The sequence below is a fragment of the Aedes aegypti genome, chromosome 2 (genome assembly GCF_002204515.2).
Source record: "Aedes aegypti strain LVP_AGWG chromosome 2, AaegL5.0 Primary Assembly, whole genome shotgun sequence".
NCBI lineage: Eukaryota > Metazoa > Arthropoda > Insecta > Diptera > Culicidae > Aedes > Aedes aegypti.
The window spans coordinates 153,047,139-153,070,481 of record NC_035108.1 but is presented as its reverse complement, the minus strand read 5'-3'; the positions used below and the strand labels follow the sequence as shown (position 1 = coordinate 153,070,481).

At 38.0% G+C, this 23,343-nt stretch overlaps 1 protein-coding gene across 2 annotated transcripts; it reads right to left on the bottom strand.

The window, feature by feature from the left end:
• Positions 1-5,351: 5,351 nt before the first annotated feature.
• Positions 5,352-15,838, bottom strand: LOC5569604 (nucleobindin-2). Of its 2 annotated transcripts, none has more exons than XM_021842795.1 (6): positions 15,684-15,838; positions 15,363-15,558; positions 8,356-8,460; positions 7,455-8,291; positions 7,348-7,395; positions 5,352-6,477 (listed from the first exon to the last, which is right to left on the bottom strand). In XM_021842795.1, the coding sequence occupies exons 2-6, from the start codon at positions 15,516-15,518 to the stop codon at positions 5,845-5,847; spliced, it is 1,779 nt and encodes a 592-aa protein (XP_021698487.1). In that variant the 5' UTR covers positions 15,519-15,558; positions 15,684-15,838; the 3' UTR covers positions 5,352-5,844. The 2 variants fall into 2 exon arrangements, with proteins under 2 accessions (XP_021698487.1, XP_001652885.1); XM_001652835.3 differs by having other exon boundaries at positions 15,620-15,811.
• Positions 15,839-23,343: the final 7,505 nt, after the last annotated feature.

Genomic DNA, 23,343 nt, shown 5'->3' with positions numbered 1-23,343 from the left:
ACACTTGAATATGGACCGATTCTGACATAAATCACTTGGATATGAAGCGAATCAAACAAAAATCACTGGAAATAAATCCTACATCTCTTGAATATGAAATCAATCAGACCCGAACTTTCTATCTCTGATGGATCACAAACTAGAACTAGTTCAAAATGCTCAATTTTACATGCTCACTAGCGCCACCTAGCGGCAAAATCGCGAATAAAACTGATCGCTTTCCGGATGTCCTTGAACCCCTGAGCAACTTTGCCGAAGACCCGAACTTTCTATCTCTTATGACTCACAAGCTAGAACTAGTTCAAAATGCTCAGTTTTACATGCTCACTAGCGCCACCTAGCGGTAAAATCGCGAACTAAACTGTTCACTTTCCGGATGTCCTTGAACCCCTGAGCAACTTTGCCGAAGACCCGAACTTTCTATCTCTTATGGATCACAAGCTAGAACTAGTTTAAAATGCTCAGCTTTACATGCTCACTAGCGCTCCTAGCGGCAAAATCGCGAACCAAACTGTTTGCTTTCCGGATGTCTTTGATCCCCTGAACAACTTTGCTGAAGATCGCTTCTTTGCAAGTCGTAAGGATCTCGAGATATAGCAATGTGAATTAACCTGTTTTGAGGTGATGCTAAACTTTTTGGGGGTGATTCATTATTCAGCTGAGTGTTGCAATACTTATTTTAGTGAGTCCGTATTTATGACGGGTAGTGTACATTGTCTACCTTGTAATTATGGAATTATTAAATTTTGTGTAGCATAACGAGAAAATCCATGGTTTTTATAAGCTTCTACTGGTCAAGACATAGCATATAGGACATTTGGATGAAATTTTTCTTCGAGTCCAAAATCCCAACTTTGTGTTCCGGATCACCCTTCTACAAATAAGACCTCTCCCCATTTTGGAAACTTTATTTTCTTTAATTTATATCTCCAGAGTTACTGGAGATTGAAAATAAGCACGCTCAGACAGAAGTACGCCTTGAGTTTGTTAATTTCTGTCAGAGGGTGGCTGATTCTACTGTTCCCTCACTCATCACTAGTGATCCTTTATAAGAGAGATTCGAAACTGACATTTCTGTCAAAGTGTGAGCCATTCGAGCAGCGAGAGCTGTCAAAGCGTGAGCCAAACGAATATGCGTTATCTTTGTTTTTAACTTTTCTTGAGGAGTCAAAATTATTTCGCTAAAAGTCGTTTTGCATAGAGCAAAAATAAATTAAATATTATCCTTTTTTGATTTTTTGTCAATGCGATATTTAGCTGTTAATTTTTTGTGCTGATTATTAGTTTGGAAATATAGCTCTAAGATCTATAACTAAACAAAATACACTTTAGCAATGAGGAAGTCATGTCCGTGTTACAATATTATTCTTGATGCCGAGCAAACTCAGCACTGCTGGTCTGTTGCCAAATCATTCCATTTTACTTCCGTTTATCTCTCATATAAAGGATCACTACTTATCACGACCCTAATAGTGGATTTATTCATAGTCATGAGAAAATCCACTTTAGTGCTAGTGGTGAGTAAGAGCGCAAAAGAATCAGCCTCCCTCTGAGTGAAATTAAAAAACTTGTGTATTCTAGGAAAGCGTGTGACCTTGTGCTTTTTTCAAATATGTCATTTTTGACTGCAAATTCGTCAATCGTCTATTCAACATTGACTCAGGTTAACTGGTTGAGGTTAACCCTCAAAAGCCCGGAATGATACTTGCGTGCTTCAAATGAATCGTTATCAGAAACTAACCAACCGAATTAGGAACTTTTTTAAGCTACATCAAGGGGAAGAGTAGGACTAAAAAATAGTATGCTCGGAATTTCCTTGACACTCCCACTTTTTCTGCGGGGTGGATATAGGTGTGGCATAAGTCAAAATTTCAACTAACTTCGATTCTACGAACATGACAACAACAAAAGATCATAGTTTTCCAGCGCCAAATTATTCTGAACTAGTAATGATTTACTTATGTTTTCAAAATAGACATATTTTGGTCGTCCAGATGCCCTTAGAACCGGTTCTAGAAGTCCTGGAAACTATACAAAGGATAAACGATTCTCCTATAGCTCTACAAGCCTATTATGTGACACATATATTTTGTTTTCGATTTTCTGGCTGATCTAAAATGGGTTAAACATAATTTCAGATTGATTCTAACCGTCTAGAGGGCACACAATTGGTCCAGGTCATTCAGGAATCCCTGGTAGAGAAGGACGGCATCTCCAGGAGTTAGAATTGTTCTGAAACTTTTCTTGCAGCAACATATCAAATTTCATTAGAAAGCATTTCAACGATTTCTGACGACATTGGTCACCTAATGGCATATTCCGGGGATGTGGTGCCCTCAGGGAAAATGTAACTTTTACAATAATTGTAAATCCTTCCTTGCGACACACAAAACTTAATGGTTCAGGTTTAAAACTAAAACAGACTTTTCTATGAATTAGAAATATGTGGTTCATAGACCTTATCACCATGACATTTATAACATTTAATTTGGATTGAGCTAGGAATTTTAAAAATAAACATTTGCCCCACGTTACTTTATGTTCGGAATTTGTGACAAAACGGTAATAAAATGTTCAGCTATGATTTTTCCTCCGTTGGATCATTTCTAGAAAGATTCGCGAATCAGGCGAAACTGACAAAATGTACACAATTTAAGAAAATATAGCGTTGAAATTGTAGCTCGATTGTCTATTCACTGCACTTGAACTTTTCCCCTATCGATAATTTAACTATTCAAAAAACGCAAATTTGTAGAAGACGAAACTTCACCTCATGCCACACCACACACTTTATTGGTTACGCCTGTGTTTTTGTTTATCAAAGTGATGGGCGCATCTGAAACCGAAAACAAAACACGGCGAGAGTAAACGGCGACACTGCAAACAAAAAATAAACAAGGCGTACATGGCGGGCTTAATTGAAACCAGAATGTAAACACGGCGCAAAAGTAATAGGCGACACTGAAAATAATATCGATTATAGGCTCATAACATTGGGCGATACTGGCATTCTCGAGTACGTTTTAGGCGAAACCTTTAAAGATTTTTTGAGTACGAAATAGCTAGGGGAATTGTAGGAGATGTGTGTGGTATTGATGAGGATTTTAAAACTTTATTTTATGAAATATGTTTTAATGTGAAAAGGTTAAAGTTCGAGTATATTTTCTCCAATTAGGATTTAAAATTGCACATGAAAATTTCATTGATTATTTTCTCATTGTTATTGATTTGTCAGATAGGCCCTAATCGCGAATTCCTCTAGATTTGCATTCCTTTGATGGTATACTGCTTCGCAACTAAAAACGGGTGAACCAACGTGCGAAGTTCGATTTTTGACAAATTTCGCCGCGTCGCAAGTCACTTCGTTATAGTGCGCATCTATGTCCTCCACCGTGTGCATCATGCGCACTATTTAGAATCGAGTTACAAATCAAACTTCGCATTCTTTATTAAGGTGCCATTCGGTTGCCCACTGCGCGTTAACAGACTTGGTTATTCATCTTTTTATATCCTAGAGAGGAACCTTGTTTATATACCTTGTTGACGCGTATCCTGTCCCAGCGAGGCGATCAGCAGCTATGTTTCCAAGATCCACGCAAAGGTTGTATCAGGTGGGGCAAACCGTAAAATACCTTGAAGCCTCGAATGGGCGGGGGACTCGGACTGAAGAGCTGATACTAGCTGAGTCGATAAGTATTAAGATGGGTTGCTCAGCAGGAGTAGTAACCGCGATAAAAACGGCCCCGGCTTCGGCGGTGAAGATGGAACATAGTGGGGAGAGACTTAGGCTTCTCGAAACGGCCTCTATGGAATATGCCGATTTCCACGCCACGGTTCGATAGGGAGCCATCAGTGTATCTGTGGAGGTGGTTTGGGTAGTTATTACGAAGCTATTTAATGACAGACGCTCGAAGTGTGATGGAGTTGTCACCGGCCCGAAACCGGTTCTTGATTGTACTATCGATTTTTGGGTTTCCCGACTACCAACTCTTGTCTCCGTACTAATGAATCTTAGCCACTGGAGGGAGATTCACGTTGGCAACCGTACGAAGGATTCTGCACCCCTTGGAGAGGAGGAAGATCCTTTCATTTCCGGAAGGAAGTATACCAGCTTCAGTGCATGCGGCGTCCGCCAGAGTACACGGTAACTGGCCCGAGATGATGCGAACGTAGATATTGTACACTAGTGCGCGGGTTTGGAGCAGCCTTCCGGTAGCGATACACGTTAATTCCACACCGTAGACTAGACTGCTATAGATTATAGGGCACTTGCAGCCTTTGTTTAGTGTGCCCAACGGACCCCTTTGATTTTGCTGGGAAACGTTTCGTAACGTGTTTTTCGTTTCAAACCGTTACCCAGCAAAATCAAAGGGGGCCGTTGGGCACACTTTTGTTTGCTGCAAGCGCCCTATTGCGTGAGAAACTCGAAAACGTACTCGAAATGTATGTGGACGAGAGATTGTACGCACTAGGTTTAACCGAGTATGCCATTTTTTTTATAGACTCAAAATGTTGCTTGATTGTAAGCCTTCTATCGATTATGATTCCAAGGGTTTTCACAGTCTTTTTTAGCGGAATGGATTGACCTTGAATGGTGATAGGGGAACCGGTAATTCGATGCTAAGTGTTACAAATATGATAGCGGATGCTTTTGGGTGCCGACAGAGTGAACCTCACCGACGAGGTCCATTTGACGACGACGTTGACTGCAGTTTGAGCTTTAATTCAGGTGCGAACAGGCGTGTGGCCTAGAATAACCAGCATGATATTACCCGCGTATACGAAAATGTTAATCCCACTTTGGAGATTTCGGAAAACACCATTCATCGCCACAAGAAATAGGGTGAATGCGATAACGAACCTTTTGGGAAACGGAAAGTACGATTGGATAAAACGTTTTTGATGAAATGGAAAACGTGATTTTTTTCCGGGAAACGGCAGATTTTTGAGCAGCGGATATCCAATGCCATCAGATCCAGCTGATTTGCCTGCGGCTAAGAGAGAATTTTATTTTTTGGAGTGATAAAGGTTCCTTGGTGGCTGTACCTCTTAAATCGTATAGAACGGGAAAATTAAGAACAGTCTTATGCTGTCCTGTAGCTTATCGGATGAATTTCCGTTACTGTAAGGTCGTTTAGGAGTAATGATGGAATGGCGTTTTGTGAGGCTTGACGTCTCCTTCTTGTGGATCAAGGGACAAACAGGGGGTCTTGGAGTTCCCATTTGTTTAGAAGAGTTCGGATGTGGTCGGAAGGAAGAGAATCGTCGCTATAAAGGTCTAGCGGATCATCATTAGGCTGTTGTTTTCTAGTTGGATATTTCACAACTGTAGAACATCACTACGGAGAAAGTACAAGGTTCAAACAGATTTATTACTCGAATAGTTGAGTTACACAATAGAGGTTTTTGAACGATTCGATTAGATAGGTATGCACCAAACAGTCTTCCAAATCACTAAACATTGTCCATTGATTATTCATTATGAGGAAACACGTATTTCATTCAGAGTTAGTTCTAATATTCATCTCAGTTGACAACAAAAAAATAGACTTCGAACTGATTTGCTTTACTTTTTGTTTTATCTTGCTGATTTTTCATCTATTGTTAGAGAGATAAACAATAGAACCGGTAACCTCATAACATGTCAGAGAAAAGCGTGAAAATGCAGTATAACGTTTATCCTGGAATAGTTGCCAGTTACTTTTGGCTGTCTCGAGCTATCTATTGAAAACCAGCTTCTTAGTCCAAAACACAAGATCAAAGTTTATTAGATAGGTATCTAACTAGCACATGGTAAAGATTTTGTTCTCTTTGAGTAGAAATTGTAAAGTATGAAAATATATTTTAGTTTTGCTGTGATTGCACCGGAGCTGGCTGCTGTTGTTGCTGTATTGGTCCAGCTGGTGGCTGGCTATTGGGCGCATTTTGCTGTGCTGGTTGTTGCGGTTTAGGGGGAGCAGGTGCCGGATTGTTGCTTATTGGTTTTTGCTGTTGCTGTTGTTGTGGAGCAGGTGGCGGTGGAGGTGGTTGATTTTGCTGTGGGACTGCTGGCTGTGCTTGGTTTGCTACGGGTTGTCTGTTAGGTTGAGGGTTTTGTTGAGCAGCAGGATTCTGAGCATGCTGCTGCTGCTGCTGCTGATATTGTGGCTGCGGTTGGGCGGGATGCTGTTGGTACTGCTGTTGAGGGTGAGCTGGGGGTTGTTGGGGTTGTTGCTGTTGATACTGTGGCGGTTGTTGAGGTGGTTGCTGTTGATACTGGGGCGGATGCTGATAGACGTTAGATTGCTGTCCGGTTTGCGGTTGGTAGTTTGGATCCTGGTGGTGTTGATACACCTGATTTGGATGCAAATTCACCTGCTGTGGGTAACCTTGCTGTGGATGAGCCTGGTATTGAGGCACCTGGTTGGGGTGTCCCTGTTGCGGATGGTATTGTTGGTTTTGCGGAATAGCATTGGGATGTACTTGGTAGGGACCATTCTAGAAACAAAAAAAGGTATTTTTTGTGAAAAAAGATTAAATATTTTTACACACTATTAAAAGAATACACACACGACTTATAATGACTTTTTTCCAACAATTCTTTTAAATATAATTACAAACATTAGAAAGCTTATAATTATTTTGCATCATACTTAAACAAACTCTAGGTATGTATCAAAAACATAATTTCAGACTCGCATCTCCTGTCCCACAGTTTTTGACTAGGATTTTCTGCAGGATATCATCCTTATGTTTGCACTGGTGTTTCAAAATATATTCAGTTTCCATTGTTTTCGATGATCACTGTTTAAAATTAACAACAGGATAATTTGCTTATTGTTGTGGTACCATCGTCAGGGGTGATAATGACCAAAAATGTGAATATTTTGATTGATTTTAAAGGTTTTTCATAGTTTGGCTTTGATTCTTCTTCTCAAAATGAGAAAACGTTTATGAGTAATGCACTAGTTGTATCTTTGAATTGCTTCTATCACACTCACACCCTATTCGTTCATAGCAAACGCTAGAACCAGAAACAGACAAGAAACCGTTTCCCTACGCTTCTACTCTATTTCATCATTATAGCACGCCTTTTCTCTTATTCATTCTAAGATTGACGATGAGTATTCTCGCCTCACGTCACTCGTAGAATAAGCCCAAGTATATGAAGGGTATTTTGCAGCCTCTGATTTACTGTTGATAAAAGTGACTTTAGAGTCCTTTAATTTAGAATGAAGAGTAATTAAAGACTTTTTAGAGACTTGCATTGAAATGATGAACAAGTCTCTAAAAAGAGTCCAGCTACAAGACCTGAATTCCAAGATCAAGCTTCTACTTAGTATCAATTTAAATGTGTATAGAACTTACATTAGGTCCAGGATAGTATCCCTGTGGCATGTTGGGATGTGGCGGAAGCTGTGAAATATACCAAACGTCAGATAATTTGATCAAAATGTTTCACTGAGCTCATTTACCTTTCCTTCGGCAATCAGTCGTTGAATATGCTCCTGATTTCTGCGTTCATACTCCAAATACTCTTCGTGTGTGAACTGAGGCTGATGGTCAACAGTATCCCATTCAGGGTCCTTTTGGAACTCATCCCGTTTGGTCTGTTCGATGAACTCTTCATAGCTGATCAGACCATCCTTGTTTGTGTCCGCTTCCTGGAACACATGTTCTCGCATTCGTTCCATTTCTTCGGCTCGCTCTTTCATGTCATCTTCGGGGTGCCCAGCTTCATACATTTTATTTAGTTCGTTGATGAAAAGCACCTTCACCTCGTTTTCGTCCCAATAGCCGTTTCCATCGATGTCATGAAGCATAAAGAACGTCTTCGGGTCAAAATCTTGGCCATCCATGTGGTCTTGCTTTTCCCAAACCTCTTCAAGCTGGGCCTTGTTGCCCGGATGATGGATCTTTTCATGTTTTTCGTGTGTTTCTTTTTGCTTCTTTAGGTCCTCTTCATACTGTTTGCGATGCTCTTCATCCAGCAGTCGAAGTTTTTCCTGTTTTTCAAATTCCTTCTGCAGTTCGTATTCCTTGAATTCTTCACGCCTTCGGCGATCGTTCTCCGACAGGTCCTGGGACGTTTTCAAAATCAACTTTTTCAGATCGTCGATTTCGAAAGTGTGCTGGTTCTCGTGGTCAAGATGTTCAGCTATTTTGAGATGTTCCCGGTCAATGTTGTTCGACAGTTCAAACTGTCTTGTGGCCAGTTCGCGCAATCGCTGAAGCTCAATCCGTTTCAGCTCGTCAAGCTGCGAACGCACATTGTGATTGACGTATTCTAATTCCTGCGCTATTTTTCCAGACTGAAAGTAAATGTTGGTATTTCACTGACGAAATCACACAAGAAAATCAGTTTAGCAAACATACCCTAATATCGCTTTCTGCTGCTTTGTCCAATTTATCTCTAAAAACAGGGTCGCTTTCCAGTACTTTTACCACTTCTTGCAAATACTTGTTGTACTCAATTGCATTCTGGAATTGAAGTAAAATAAAACGTTAACCTTTCTAATGCATTAAGGAAAAGATTCACAAAATCGAAAACACAAGATACCATTCTTGGCCATTCTCGACTCTCGACTCCTGCTGAAAGAAGGGCTGGGAATGGTGATAGCTCTAATTTGCGACTTAGAATAATAATACAATAATTCTGTGCCAATTTCCGGATTTAGCTTAGCTCAGACTGACTACACTTATCAATGGTTGCTATTCCGTGATTGACCGAAGTCAGTGACGATGCACAAAGAATCAACTAGAAGTTTGGCTGAGATTGGCCATAATCTTCTTCAGTGTGCATAATTGAGTGGCTCCTTTTATACAGGGTCAATAACGGCGCCGGCCACGTTTTTATAGTCAGGTGGAATTGGGGGAAGGAATGTTAGTGTTGTTATTAGGAGACCGTGTTTGCCTCTACATCTCCACAAAAGCTACTGGGAGGAATGCTTGTGGGAAGGATCGTTGGGTCACAGGATTTTAATTGATATGAAAAATTTCCCAGTAGAAGAAAATAAAACCGACACTTGAAGTGACAAACCATCCAAACAGCTAAACGCACCATTCCTAAAGCTGTCAGGACGAAAACATGTGTTTTCATAATTTACTCATATGAAAAGAAAAAAAAACTCGATTGGCTGGACCATCACAGAACAGCCTTATGCCAACACTTACAGTGGCAAAGCATGAAAAGTTCGTAGAATAAAGTAAAACGTTTTCATAGCTACACTCATAGTGTCGAATTATTCATTTAGTATTTATTTAATTACAAAAACAAAGGTAAATGGAAATGAGCGTTTAAATAAAATATGTAAAACATATATAGCTTATAAATAAGAATTAAGCCCGACACTCATAGTGACGAACCATTCATAGTTTGTAGAAAAATCATATTTACGTCTCTCCGCTGAACGATTAAATGTGGAGTCATACAAATTTTACAGATAAAAGCATGAAACGAGCTCACCAATTGATCCTTCAAACTTGACTGAGCAGCTACAATCCACTTTCAGCTTCACTCAACGCAACAATTAGGCGACGCCACGAAAAAAATAAATATCATGCTTGCTCGGGCTTTTCAAACTCGGCAAACGCGAAAACCGAAAAAAAAAACAAATCGACGACGCAAAGAAAAAAACTCATGCTTGCTCGGGCTTTTCAAACCGCACTCCCATTCTGTGCCAATTTCCGGATTTTTATACAAAGCAAATAATAGCATTAACATCATTTGGCATAATAATTGTACATTTTTAACACAGTTGAAGTGACACGTATTTCATCCGACGGCTTGACCTGTCTTTGGGCTCAAGTTCACTATCATTCGATTGCATGTGGAAGGTGATCGATGATCCCCATGTTAGTGATCACTTGCCCATAATAACCTCTATCAGAAATAATTGTGAAAGGTCAGAACAGTCAGTTCAGGTTCTTTTTAACCTCACTAGGAATATCGATCGGCAAAAATTTGCATCAGCGGTAACTTTTGGTATCGAATCATTCAACATTCTCCCACCGTTGGATGAGTATCGATTCCTAACAGAATTGATTTATAAAAGTTCATTAGAATCCCAAAAGTAACGAGTTCCAAGTGCATCTTTCAAAAAACGACCTGCCACACCTGGTTGGGAAGATGAATGCACTAAACACGTTTTGGGCAATAATTTATTTTTATTCGCAAATCTATGATTTTTGGTTTTCGATTTTTATAATTTTTATTTTAAAACATCCCCATCCATTTTTATTTTTCCATGAAGGCTCTTTTAGTTATTCATTTTTGGCAATAATAAAAATTCAAGATTTTACGGTACTTTTGAAAATAATAAATTTTAAATATTTTTCAGGAAATATTTTTATTTTCCGTGTAATTAACGGAAAAACAGATTTGATTTTTTTTAATACCACCAAGCTCTTCTTCTGTTATAGGTTGAGAATAGAAAAATAAAAAGGTACGATTTTTTTATATTACACGTTAAATAAACCCCAGGCATTTGTAGGTTATATAAGAATACATTTTTTTAAACAATTTTCAAAAATACAAAAAAATTTCAAAAGTCATTAAAAACTATTCTCATATGCGTGTTATGAGTCAAGGTTTAAGCCAAAAATAAAATCATTTTGATTTCCGAGCTACGAAAAAATACACAAAATTCCAAAATGTACCCCGTCTAAAAGCGGGGTTGGGTATTAGAGGGTTAATGGATCCACTGGCTTCGGTGTCTTCGATAAAAACTCTTCCGCCTTCCGAAAACTTCAGGAACCTTGTACGGTTTATATTGCTGAGCTGACAGCAATCAACTTCGCTTTGGGTTGGGGATGATCTCCAACGTGCCCGCAGACCACTTCTTCATCTTCTCGAATAGTCTCAGTTCTCTTAAGGCACTCCGGTCGATGGAACCTGTATTTTTTTTTATCTAGTTCGTTTATTGGGGGCTCAAATGCGTTTAACGCTTTACGGAGCTGAAATTCATTTTTTGTATTTTTATTACATTCAATTAATGGACTTTTTCAGTTCAACATTAATATGGGATGGAGCCAGGGTACTCGTGGCAGCTCGAGGTTAGTGGTCATAATTTTTGAAGGAAGAACATGGTAGGGATCGGGATCAGTGTTCTCAGCAGCTCATCCGGGAGGTATAACGTGGCATCTTGATTTTCGTTTCTTGGTGTTGGTTGCGATTTCTTGCCGGTATTCGACTGCCGGATGGCCACGATCCTCAATCCAACACAAAGGGGACAAAGCACAAAAAACCTGTAAAGCATGCATCTTACTTTCTTAAAAAAATAAGAGAGCAGATATGTGCACTGGTCGAAAGATCATATAAGATTACCTTCAAATGGGTCCCCTCACATTGCTTAATTTATGGCAATGAGAAGGCGGATTCTCTCGCAAGTTGGGCGCTTAGGAAGGTGAGATTAATGATAGACGAATTTCACACGACGACTTTTTCATTTAGTACGTCAAAGTTTTCTTCACGGTTGGCAAAGCGATTGGCTAAATGGCCAACTGGGATCGTGTTACATTCCATAATTCCTAGAGTTTCCTTGCGAGCCTGGTGGAAAGGTTTGGACGTAAGTCGAGATTTCATTCGCGTGATGTCAAGACTTATGTCCAACCATTACTCGCTAGATGCACATCTGCACAGGATTAACCTCGCGCTGAGCAACATTTGTAATAGGTGTGGTTCCGGTTATGATGACATCGATCACGTAGTTTGGCAGTGTTCGGATATGGACGCCTCCAAAGCGAAACTTTTGGATACCCTTGCGGCCCGAAGTAGACAACACTATGTTCCAGTTAGAGATGTGTTGGGCACCCGCGATTTCATTTATAAGGTCGCAATTTCCGATTTCCTTCGCTTGTCTTGTATAAAAGTTCAATTCACTGTTCTTTTCTCAATTTTTTTTTCTGTGTTGTCTCTTTTGTGTTGGATTGAGGATCCTGGCCATCCGGCAGACGAATACCGGCAAGAAATTGGCACCAACGCCATGAAACGAAAAAGATGCCAAGTTATAACTCCCGGATGAGCTGCTGAGAATCCTGATCCCAATCCCTACCATGTCCTTCCTTCAAAAATTGTGACCACTAACCTCGAGCTGCCCTGGCTCCATCCCATATTAACGTTCAACACTCCGTCATCGTAATCATCGTCATCATCGAAACTTCAAAAGCAGTTTTTCTGTTCCAAACTGAAAGTTTTTCGATGAAAATGTGTTCACTGTATTTCGGTTGGAGAATAGAATACAGTGAACACATTTTCCTGCAAATTTTCATGATTTTTAACGAAAAAACTGCTTTTGGAAATTCAGGGTGTCTACTTGTTTACCGAAATGAAATTCCCTGATATTTCCAGGTTTTTTTCCAGGTTTTATAAATTAGTTCCAGGTTCAAGAAATACTCTAGTTTTATATAATCAAAACAAACTAATGACAATTTTAAAAAGTGTATTCACTCTTCTAGACATAGCAATGTGCTAACAATATTAAAGCTTAATTCGAATATTCATATGAATTGTATTTAATGATGGTATTTTTTTTATTTTGTCTGTAAAAGTTCTGTTCATCATCGTGTTTAGAACATGGATAATAAAGTTCCCGTTTCATCGAATCCGACCTGTATAACATTTACAAATGTGGTAATTTAGGTAGGGTGCCGGTGCCATTAGTGGACTACCTAAGCTATAAAAAATCATAACAAAATAACGAAAAGCCTTAGCAGAGATCTTTTGGCGTCAAGAGAAAGATTTCAGCCTCTACTATATGGGAAAAATATAGAATGAGTGATAAAACTAATTTTTTAACATAAAATCGCTTGAGCCACTATTGGTACACGTGTTCCAGTAGTTGCGCTAGTGCTCCAGTAGTAGACGTTTGGGAATTATACAAGGAATTTTAAACAAAAAGGCAAATTTTTACACAGGTTTAACATTTTTCCCTTCGAACAGCAACTAATATCTTTCGAATGAAGTATTAAGAACATCTCTGGGACTTTTCTTCTTTTTTATACATCCATTTTAAGAACTGCTTCCATCCGTTGATCCACTACTGGAACACGACGGCAACTATTGGTGCAAGGGAGCAAATTTTTTGCGTAAACTTAATTATTTATATGACTTTTTGGTGAAATAAAAAGCTGAAATTTGGCAAATCGACTAAACTAGAGGCGATCTTTCCACCAAAAATAGCACATGTCGTTTTTATCAAAAAATGTACGTTTTATTCCATAGTCCAATCTACTGGTGCATTACAACCATTGGTACCGGCACCCTAAATGATTAATTGTTTGCATTTCATTCGAAAACTTTCAAGAGCTCTGAATTTTGAAAAAAATAATTCAAAGTTGTTTAAATTCCAGTTTATTTATCCGGAATCGGTTTTTCCGAAATTGAATACTTTCCAATAATTTTAGAAATTGTTCATGAAGCATGGCTGGTAGGGACTGAATGTTTTGAAAATAGAAAATTCAGAAACCTCTTGCTTGAAAAAATAGACCAAATAGTAATGAAAAAAAAAAAAAAAAAAAATAATCGGAACCTAACAGGAACCAGGAGAAAAGAGTTTGATTCTATATAGAATCAGACCTGACATTTCTCTCGAAATATTTTTTTTAGTTTGAACTTTCTCGAAACATTACGACAAATAATAGTGTTTGTATTACTGCATTTTCAATGATTTTCTCCAAGGAATTTCATCATAAATAATCTCAGGTGTTTGCCCAAAGATCCAGATATAACTCTGAAGATTTTTCAAAATAGATAAATGCATAGATATTTTAATTTGAGAGATTTGAATTTTTCTTCCTTAGGGAGCCTTCCTTAGCCGAGTGGTTAGAGTCCGCAGCTACAAAGCAAAGCCATGCTGAAGGTGTCTGGGTTCGATTCCCGGTCGGTCCAGGATTTTTTCGTAATGGAAATTTCCTTGACTTCCCTGGGCATAGAGTATCATCGTACCTGCCACACGATATACGAATGCGAAAATGGCAACTTTGGCAAAGAAAGCTCTCAGTTAATAACTGTGGAAGTGCTCATAGGAACACTAAGCTGAGAAGCAGGCTCTGTTCCAGTGAGGACGTTAATGCCAGTAAGAAGAAGATTTTTTCTCCAGAAGTTCATTTAGTGATTATTTCCCATAAAACTTCAAGAAATTTCCTACGGAATTTATCCAATAATTTTATTTTGGATATTTTAAATAACCTGATTTTTTTCCAAAAATAACCACACCAACCTGATTTTTTCTAAAAATAAGCCACGGTCAGAATCATCAGCTGCTGTTTCGAGCGAATAGCGAGCTTTTTTCTCCAGTGTTGTACAAAATACAACAGCGAACAAAAATGAATTTTGGCTCCGTAAAGCGTAAAACACATTTGAGCCTCAAATAAATGAACTAGTAAAATAAAAGAATTTGTCATGATCTTCGAAGCTTCAAAAGCAGTTTTTCTGTTCAAAACTGAAAATTATTCAATGAAAATGTGTTCATTGTGTTTCGGTTGGAGAATAGAAACAGTGAATACAATTTCGTGTAAATTTTCTCGATTTTGAATGAAAAAACTGCTCTTGAAAATTCCGAAATCAATGACGGATTCTGCCCACTTATGGATTCTTAAGGTTATCGGGGTTTGTATTTGAAGTTTTAATCAAAGAAGGCCACATGCTTCGCCTGCCCCTATGTGGAAACTTTAAGGTGAAAATGGATCAAAGCCATGCCTCAAATCTACAAGAGCACAAATCTAAAGAATCAGACGTTTGTTCGAGCTCAAAACTTGATCGATTGGACATCACCAGCGAGTGATCAATCGATCAAGTTTTCAGTTTGAACGGCTGTCTGGTTCTCCAGATTTATGCCCTTGAAAATTTTAGTTGTGGCTTCGCCTTATCTTCTTCTTAAGGCCGCACGGGACGTCATCATAATCACCCTATCCATTTCAAGAAGCAAATCCCAAGAACCACTCCATATATCGATGCGAAAAAGTATCACTATGATTCTGTATATGTAGTGCACAACCCGATAAATTTTCAGCTTCATCGGTTCACTAAAACTCGAGATTTGCTTTCACAAAGTTTTGATGATTATTGTTAGAGTGAGACGAAAGATAGGGAAAATAACACGGTCTCCCGTGTCCCCTTAAGTGTGGCGATGAGTGTTGAATAAATTGCATTCTATTGAAATTTCAATAAACATGTAACTACCATGAAGGCATAACTAAATTGAAAGAATGCGTAATTTCACCTTGATTTTTTTTTTGGTTTTGCTTTGAGCGAAACCGAGCGCGATAACAATCAGTGTTGTTTGTATGTAAAGAAATATTATCGGTATTTTTACATCGAGTGATTCGCTACTCACAATAACTCTGACGACGATAAGTAGAACTAACAGTGGAGGGGTACTTGCCTCAATGTGCTCCACGTTGCTGTCCTTGACCTGTTCCTCCTCTTTCTTTTCTGTTTTTGGGGCTTGTGTTACCACCGGAAGACTGAAGGTATTTTCAAGAAGCACCACTATCAGGAAAAACACCCCGACGAGGGAGACCTTACCACTTTCGTACATCCCGTTCGAAAGGGACTTTCCGGGACTCGCGGGGAAGAACCTGCAAATGGGATTACGATGACGATTAGAGGAATGTTTATCCAAAAATCAAGCAGCAATACCAGGTCAAACCACACTTTCAACAAGCTAGCGGTTGAATATCGGCTTTACTTTCCGTGAACTTACAATATATAGCTGCAAATATCTGGAATATATTTGCGAAAAAAAGATAACTAAAAACTGGAAAATAGCGACCCAGCTGTAAGCAACTGATGACTGTTTTGTTTGATGAAAAGTGACACTTGCGATATCAGTTTACGTGGTGTTTACTGCTCATTAGCGCCGGTATAGACTATTTCAGAGGGGGTAAAGTGATTATTATTGAACCGATGCTTTGGGTGATATGAATAAAAAACTTTGAACTTTACTACATGTAGCATCTACTCAAAAACAAAATCCACAAAGTTTACTACACTTTTGGTATGAATAAAAAACTTTTCGAACATGTAGTACTTACTACTTTCGAACATGAGCAGTGACTGAAGCTGCACGTTAAGAAATTTCCATTCAGAGTGCAGAGTGATTCTGCACGTAAAGAACAATCTATTCAGAGTGACGCTTAAAATTAATACAATCATGCATATGAAGAAAATCCATGGAATCTAATCGATTACCGACAATTTGCACAAATCATGAAGGTGCTGTTATTTGACAAGATTTGTAGTGTAATTTTGCGTTTAGTCTGGTACCGTAAAGTGCCCTAATTCAGCGCAGTGCCTAATTCCGCGCATTTCATACAAAATTATTTATATATGGAAATACACATTAATAGTTCAGCAACTTTTAATGCTATTCGAGGCTACTTTGATTAAGAATAAGTTTGAATCACAAATAAAAGCAAATAAGGCATTTTTCGCGGCATAAAAAAATAATCAGTGAAGGCCCGTCGGAGTAGACGATATTTTTTTAATTTTCTTAGCGTCCGCGCTAAGACTGTAGGACAACAACAAATGCGATTTCTTTATTAAAATGTTTTATTTTTTATGCAATATTCTATGGAACTACTTGCTACAGATATGTTTCATGGTGCTTCTATGAAATCTTATCAAATATTAACATAATTATTGAGTTTTATTCAAAAAAGTATTGCGCGGAATTAGGTCACGTCTTTTTTCATAATGCCCTAATTCCGCGCACTGTTCTTCGCATAACAACAGAGAAGTAAAACATGCTATATCCGTCTTCACATCTGTCTATTTCTCTGAAAAGTAACTTTATGCTTACATACGTTTCATGTACAAGCGGAATATCGGGAAAGCCCACTTAGGCAGCGTCCATAAATGACGTAGCATCTTTTGACCAATTTTTGACACCCCTTCCCCCTTCGTAGCTTATTTTCCCATGCTTGATACATGATTCGTAGCAAAATCGTAGACTCCCCCTTCCCCCTAAAATGCCACGTCATTTATGGACGGTCCCTTATAGGGAAAAATATCACGTGGTTTATGCACAGCCCCAACAAAATAGTCTATACACACTTGGATTTTTTTCATGAGCTCGGCTGTGCGGATCTCGGTTGAAATTCGTAGTGGAAATTTCTATGACTTCCCTGAGCATGAGGTATCATCGTGCCTGCCACACGATATATACGAATGCAAAAATGGCAACTTTGACAAAGAAAGCTTCAGTTAATAACTGTGGAAGTGCTCATAAGAACACAAAGATGAGATGCAGGCTCTGTCCCAGTGAGGACGTTAATGCCAATAAGAAGAAGATGGGGTTTTTTTCTCGACCGAATTGTCTAAAACTATGCAATAACTTATTGCCAATAAGAAGCATATTTGAGCAAAATATGAGCTCAGTAGATTTCGAAAGAGTATTTCATTTCTAAACTTTCCAGTTCAGTGAATAAAATAATCAAATTGTTAGATTCTATGGGATAATTTCACAACATAAAATAGGGTGCTCATATCACCCCATCGACAGAAGAATCAACGAAAAATTCATTCGTGTTTTTTTTAAGACGACGGAAATCGTGCGTATCTAGTATATTGATCTAAAAATTTCAATTATTACGACTTTTCTTAAGATGGCCAAATTGCCCCACTTTCCCCTAGACGAAATTCACACGTACCAATGCCACGGTTTTGGTTATCTTTATTTCATGTGATAGACAAAAAGTTAATAAAAAAAACTGAACGTAGACTAAAAAGTTACGGTTCATACAAAACTCTACGTTTTCTCATACAAAAAGTGTTACGGAAGGGGAGGGGGTTGAAAATTTTCAATTTTAAGTGTTACGTAACTAATGGATGCAGCCAATAATCAAAATTAATGTTAATTTGATTGTTTCATGAGTGCGCGGAATTAGGCATTCTTCTGCGCGGAATATGGAAAAGCGTTTGAAAAATGCGCGGAATTAGGCAATTTCAACGAGTGGACTATTTCAAAAAAATCACAATTGTAAATTATGAATACAGTCTAGTTTATATTTTTCCCATAATCTTGAATAGAGTTGCTAGCGATCCACCCATAAAGCTTTTTTGTTGATGCAATACTAATTTTTAATTATCAATTTGAATCATTTTATTCCTTAACTGCGCTGAATTACGGCACTTTACGGTATTCTCTTTATGTTTATGATTTTATGATGATGGTACATCAAATAATTTTCTGGGTGGTTTTCGGTCTTCGACAACGCTAGTGATTGAGGATTTTTTTAAATATTAGCTTAACATCTTTGAAGAGATCTTGAGATTACAGCTATCAAATTTGGAATCACATATTTTCTAGTACCGGTACTGAGATTCTGGGGAAATTGCGATATAATTTTGATGCTCCCCGTGTGTTTTCTTAACAGCATGTTGAATTCCGGAAGTTCTAAGTGTTTCTGTGATATTCTCGTTATTTTGGGGGGTTTCTGATAGTATCCTTGGAATGTCTAGAACTTAGAATGTCGAGATTTTTATGGGAATTGTAGTGATTCCATTGGTAGTCGTTAGAATTCAATGAGGATCTCCCCTAAAACACCAGGGTTCCCTTTGAAATTATTAAATTTCTTATCGATTTTACGATAAATCCCATTGAAATCTATAAAATATTTACCGACATTCAAAACGTTTATATTGAAGCTTTGCTTTGAAATTCCAACGGAACTGGAGATCAACGGAATCTTATTGAAGGTTTTTACAATAATTACAAAGATTGATTTTCAGATTTACAAATATTCACACAATAATTCGCAGGAATCCCACCGCAATCTCATAGATTCTTACAGCAATACCGTCTCAAGGATACCCACAGAATTCCAAGAGATTAATATTCTGAATCCCATTCCCACCCCAATTCTAGAGTTCTTACCAGATACCTAATATTTCCGCAATATTCCTAGAATGGTATTTAAACTTTCAGAATTACCATAAAAAATCCGACATCCCAATCGGAATCCCAAAGTTCCTACAGGAATTTCGGGATTCCAAAGGAAATCTGAGATGTCAGAATTTACACGTAAAATTCAGAATTACATTATAAATATCTGAATTCCTACCGACATCCTAAAATTCATAGAAAATAACATAATTATCGTAATGCCAGAATTCACACGGATATTACAAATTGCTACTGCCGGTAATCTTTTCGGAATCTCAGCATTGGCGGGGCGAATGTTTTCGTAACCTCAGAATTCCTAAACAAAACTCAAAATACCTTCCGAAATATCAAAACTCATATCGTTTTCTCATGATTTTTACTCAAAAGTAAATTATTCCATTCAATTCTGCAATTTCAAAGCATGTGTAGCAACCTCTGAAGCTAACTACCAGTAGCTTTGTAGTAAATGCTACCTTTATTCATAGCAATGCGTTGTTAGTAGTATGTTCGAAAGGTGTAGAAAGGAAAATGACACAAACATGTTCCACTCGTGTTCCACATATAGCGTTTACTACCGAGAATGTAGTAAACTCAACTTTACTACATTTTATTCATACGGCCCTTTGTCTGTGAACCAACGCATGAGCCTCTCCCGCATAGAAAAATACCATTCGACTTACATTTGAAACTGTAAATCACCTGTATCCATAAAGGTTAATGTATCACGAATAATTGTATTTCTGTTAAACAGTATGAAGTCAAAAGCTTCAGAATATTAAAAATGGTTTGAGTAATCCATTACAAACAGTGACTGTACAACATAATGTGCTAAAACCGTGAAACACTACGGAAATGCAAATTCTTTAGAAATGGTGGAAACATGACTTGACCTTTCGTCAAATTGTTTTTGAATATATTTTTGCAGCTCACTTACACATATATATTCTACAATATACTACCAATGTCCAACAGTTTGGCAAACAGTTCCTAGCATTAGTGCAAGTGACGTGTGCTTCATCGTTTCAACGGCCCACTCTCAAAAAATGTTACACATAATTTAACATTACCTTCACAAATCCATCAAAATTATTTCTCATTTTCATATATCTCAACACAAATAGTTTTATAAAATGTAAAATGTTAAAATTTTTAAATATTTACTTTCTCTTGCATGTGTGAAAGTTTTCTAAAAATAAAAATATATTCGTCAAAATAACTTATACAATCTCAGTGTTATTTTAAGAGTGCGATTCGTTTTGTTTATCTTCGCAAAGTAAAAATCAGTAAGTATGAAAAAAGTTCGGAAGATGCCTCGTTTGCTGAAAATATTTATCACTGCTTCCTGCTGTTCTGTCTGGATTGTTAATAATTCGCAGTAGCTGAAGTGAGAGCCCATTCCCACATTGTCCGTTCCACAGTTTTTCAATAGGACAGCTTGCAAATCTTCCCAGAATCCAACGTTGAAAATGTTCCGTGTTCCACCGGTGAGTATTTTTTCTTCATTTGGATGCAAGTAAAGGCCCAAACGCAATGATAGCGGAACGGCAACGGAATGCGGAACCGGTTCGCCAGCATGAACTATGATCAGCTTGTCGACTCAGTGTTGATCCAATTTCATTCGTTGTCAGCTCAGTCGAGATGTTGTGATTCATGCTGGCGAACCGGTTCCGCATTCCGTTGCCGTTCCGCTATCATTGCGTTTGGGCCTTAAGAAGCCAGAACTAATCGGTCAACGATTTTCTCTTTACAGGGGGAAATTGGACCCAAAACTCAGCCGGATCTTTTTACCGCTGTTACCAAATTACCACCACGCATTGATTGCCGATTTCCCCGCAGCATCGAACAGACATAGTTCCGCTTTCTATAAGCTGTATCTGAATATGCTGTCGATTGTGGATCCATGTTTGGGTCATATGACTTTGAAAAACATCAGCCTCATTGCCCGTGATGGAATCTGTAGCAAATGCTTTCAACAGAGTGCTGAAATTGAGACCAAAATCATCCTGGGACGTGCTTATTTGTGATAATAGCTTTTTAATTTACTTTTTTAAGCAACATAAAATAGTAATAATAAAATATTATATAAAACATTCTTTAATCTTTTATTGTTTCACAACAACGTGACAGTACAGTTTACGGGTAAAATACCACAACAAACAGTAAGGCAATGATTTCGGATACAATATTTGTTTTATTTAAATTTGTATAGTTCAACCATTCCCTACCAGTTTGATTTACAGTACATTAGGCAAAAACTGGATGGTATGTCGACAGTTCAGCAAATTGTATGATCAAAATTTTGTTCGACGAAATCGGCGTTTTTTTATGGTTACATAACTTAACCGCCTATTCCTCATATTGTGATTTGTCCAAATACCAATTACCAGACTGTCAAAACAATTTCGGGTAGGGTAAGTTTATTGTTGCTTTTGATGTTCTACAAAATTATTCCGATATTGTTGCAAATGGTTGTGGGTTATTTAGGAAACTGTTGAAGTATGGTTCTTGATTATGCGGGCTGTGCGTCGATGTGGGGTATTTAGAGGTGCGGGCGAACATCAAATCAGTATTTGTGATATCATCAGTTTTGAAGTGGTAGTTGTGCAATGCTAACTTCGGCGAGCCGAAAGTTCACGAAGCAGCCGAAGATGACGTCACGTTGAGGAAACTGCGAACAAAATTTTCGCAGCCTTGTTGTCACCATCAGCTGATCGTTTGTTTACATCTTTTTCGTGACTAATACAAGCAAACACATACTAAGAGCCGGACCTGTTATATATGACATTGTCTGTGCGTGCCATAAATTCTTTTGTTCTTTTGACTTTTACTGTGCGCCGTGTTTTGGAGATGTGTTGGGAGATTTGAATAACACGTTGTGAAAAAAATCACCTTCGACGAGCCTATGCATGCTATAAAACGTTTGACTTTTACTGTGCGCGCAGTTTTTAAGTTACAATGCACGAGTTCACTCCTTGACGTTTGAGCGGTGTCGTGTTATTTACGTGACCATGGAAACGAGTGAATTCGGCACCACTCAAACGTCAAATTAGTGTAGTGATATAAAGTCGAATTTTTATACACAGATTAGACATAAATGGACCGATGCACGAGTTCACGAATTTAACGTTTGAGTGGTGCCGAATTCCCTCGTTTTCATGATCACATAAATAACACGACACCGCTGAAACGTCAAATAATCAACCCGTGCATAGGTTCATAGGCCAGGAGAACTTGTCATTAATTTTCCTGTCAATTTTCATACAAAATCTACTTTTTCTCTAAATTTACTCAGTGAACCACTTCCCCTGGCCTATTTTGGATCCATTCGGCCATCTGCTTCAAACCCGCATAATTATGAACCATTTCAGTACAGTTTCCCAAACGGTCCAAAACCATTTGCAACAATATCTGAATGATTTAGGTTACTTTGAGAAAAAAAACAATATACCCACCATTCGGGTAACATTTTTAACAATTTGAAAAACGGTAAATAGGAAAATCACAATGTGGGGAATAGGCGGTTAAGTTATGTAACCATTTAAAAATGTCGATTTTCTCGAACAAATTTTTTTGTTCACAGTTTGTCAAACAGTCGATATACTATCCATTTTTCATCCAGTTTACTGTAAAGCAAACTGTTTTGAAATAGTAGACCTATATAAATTTAAACTGAAATAAATACTGTATGTGTAATAAACTTTTTATGGTTTGGTATGGTATTTTTCCGTATGATATACTATTCTGTTTGTTTCTTTTTTGAAATAAATCAACGAAGACAATTTTGAAAATGTAAAATTTTGGTGTATTAATGATACCACCTGTTTTAATATATATAATACATGAATCAGTCGAATTGAAAATAACACGTGGGTTTATTCACAAATTTCATAACGCCAAAAATGGTCATTTTTGACACCCACCCACCCCCTCGTAACGCTATTTGTATGACCATTTTCCAAATTTTGTATGAGCTGTAACATCGCCAAGACAACCCACCCACCCCCCTTCAGCGTTATGAAATTTGTGAATGAGCCCCGTCATTTGCGCACTAGTTTTTGAACTTCGGTCCATATTATTCCCCGGAAGAATGTGTTAGACGACACTTTTGCGAAGATTTTGGTTAATCCGAATGGTAATTGGTGCTGGAATGCTTCCAAATACTTGTTGTCTTCTATCTACGTTACCAAACAGGTCCTACAGGAGAATGGATAATAATTAATAAAAGTCAATATCCAGTTACAAAAACTTACCAACTAAACAACATTTTGTGCACGGTAAACGATTTTAACGATTTCAATCCTGTAGGACGTTGTTAATCAGCGACGGGACGGATCCTGCGTGAAGTTTTCAGCGTGATGAACAGAATTTCCGGCTAAAGCTGCTGCTTTTTTAGAAAACTCCAAGGATTTTGAATTGCGTATACGAAGATGCTTTGATTTTTTAATTTATTTTTGAGATACAGACCTCAATTCTTGAG

Bases quoted from the DNA above. Each gene is read 5' to 3' on its own strand.
- LOC5569604 (XM_021842795.1), bottom strand. From the start codon at position 15,518: ATGTACGAAAGTGGTAAGGTCTCCCTCGTCGGGGTGTTTTTCCTGATA. The intron at 8,461-15,362 runs GCAAGTACCCCT...CTTCAATTCCAG, and splicing joins GCAACGTGGAGCACATTGAG to AATGCAATTGAGTACAACAA. The intron at 6,478-7,347 runs GTAAGTTCTATA...TTTTGTTTCTAG, and splicing joins GATACTATCCTGGACCTAAT to AATGGTCCCTACCAAGTACA.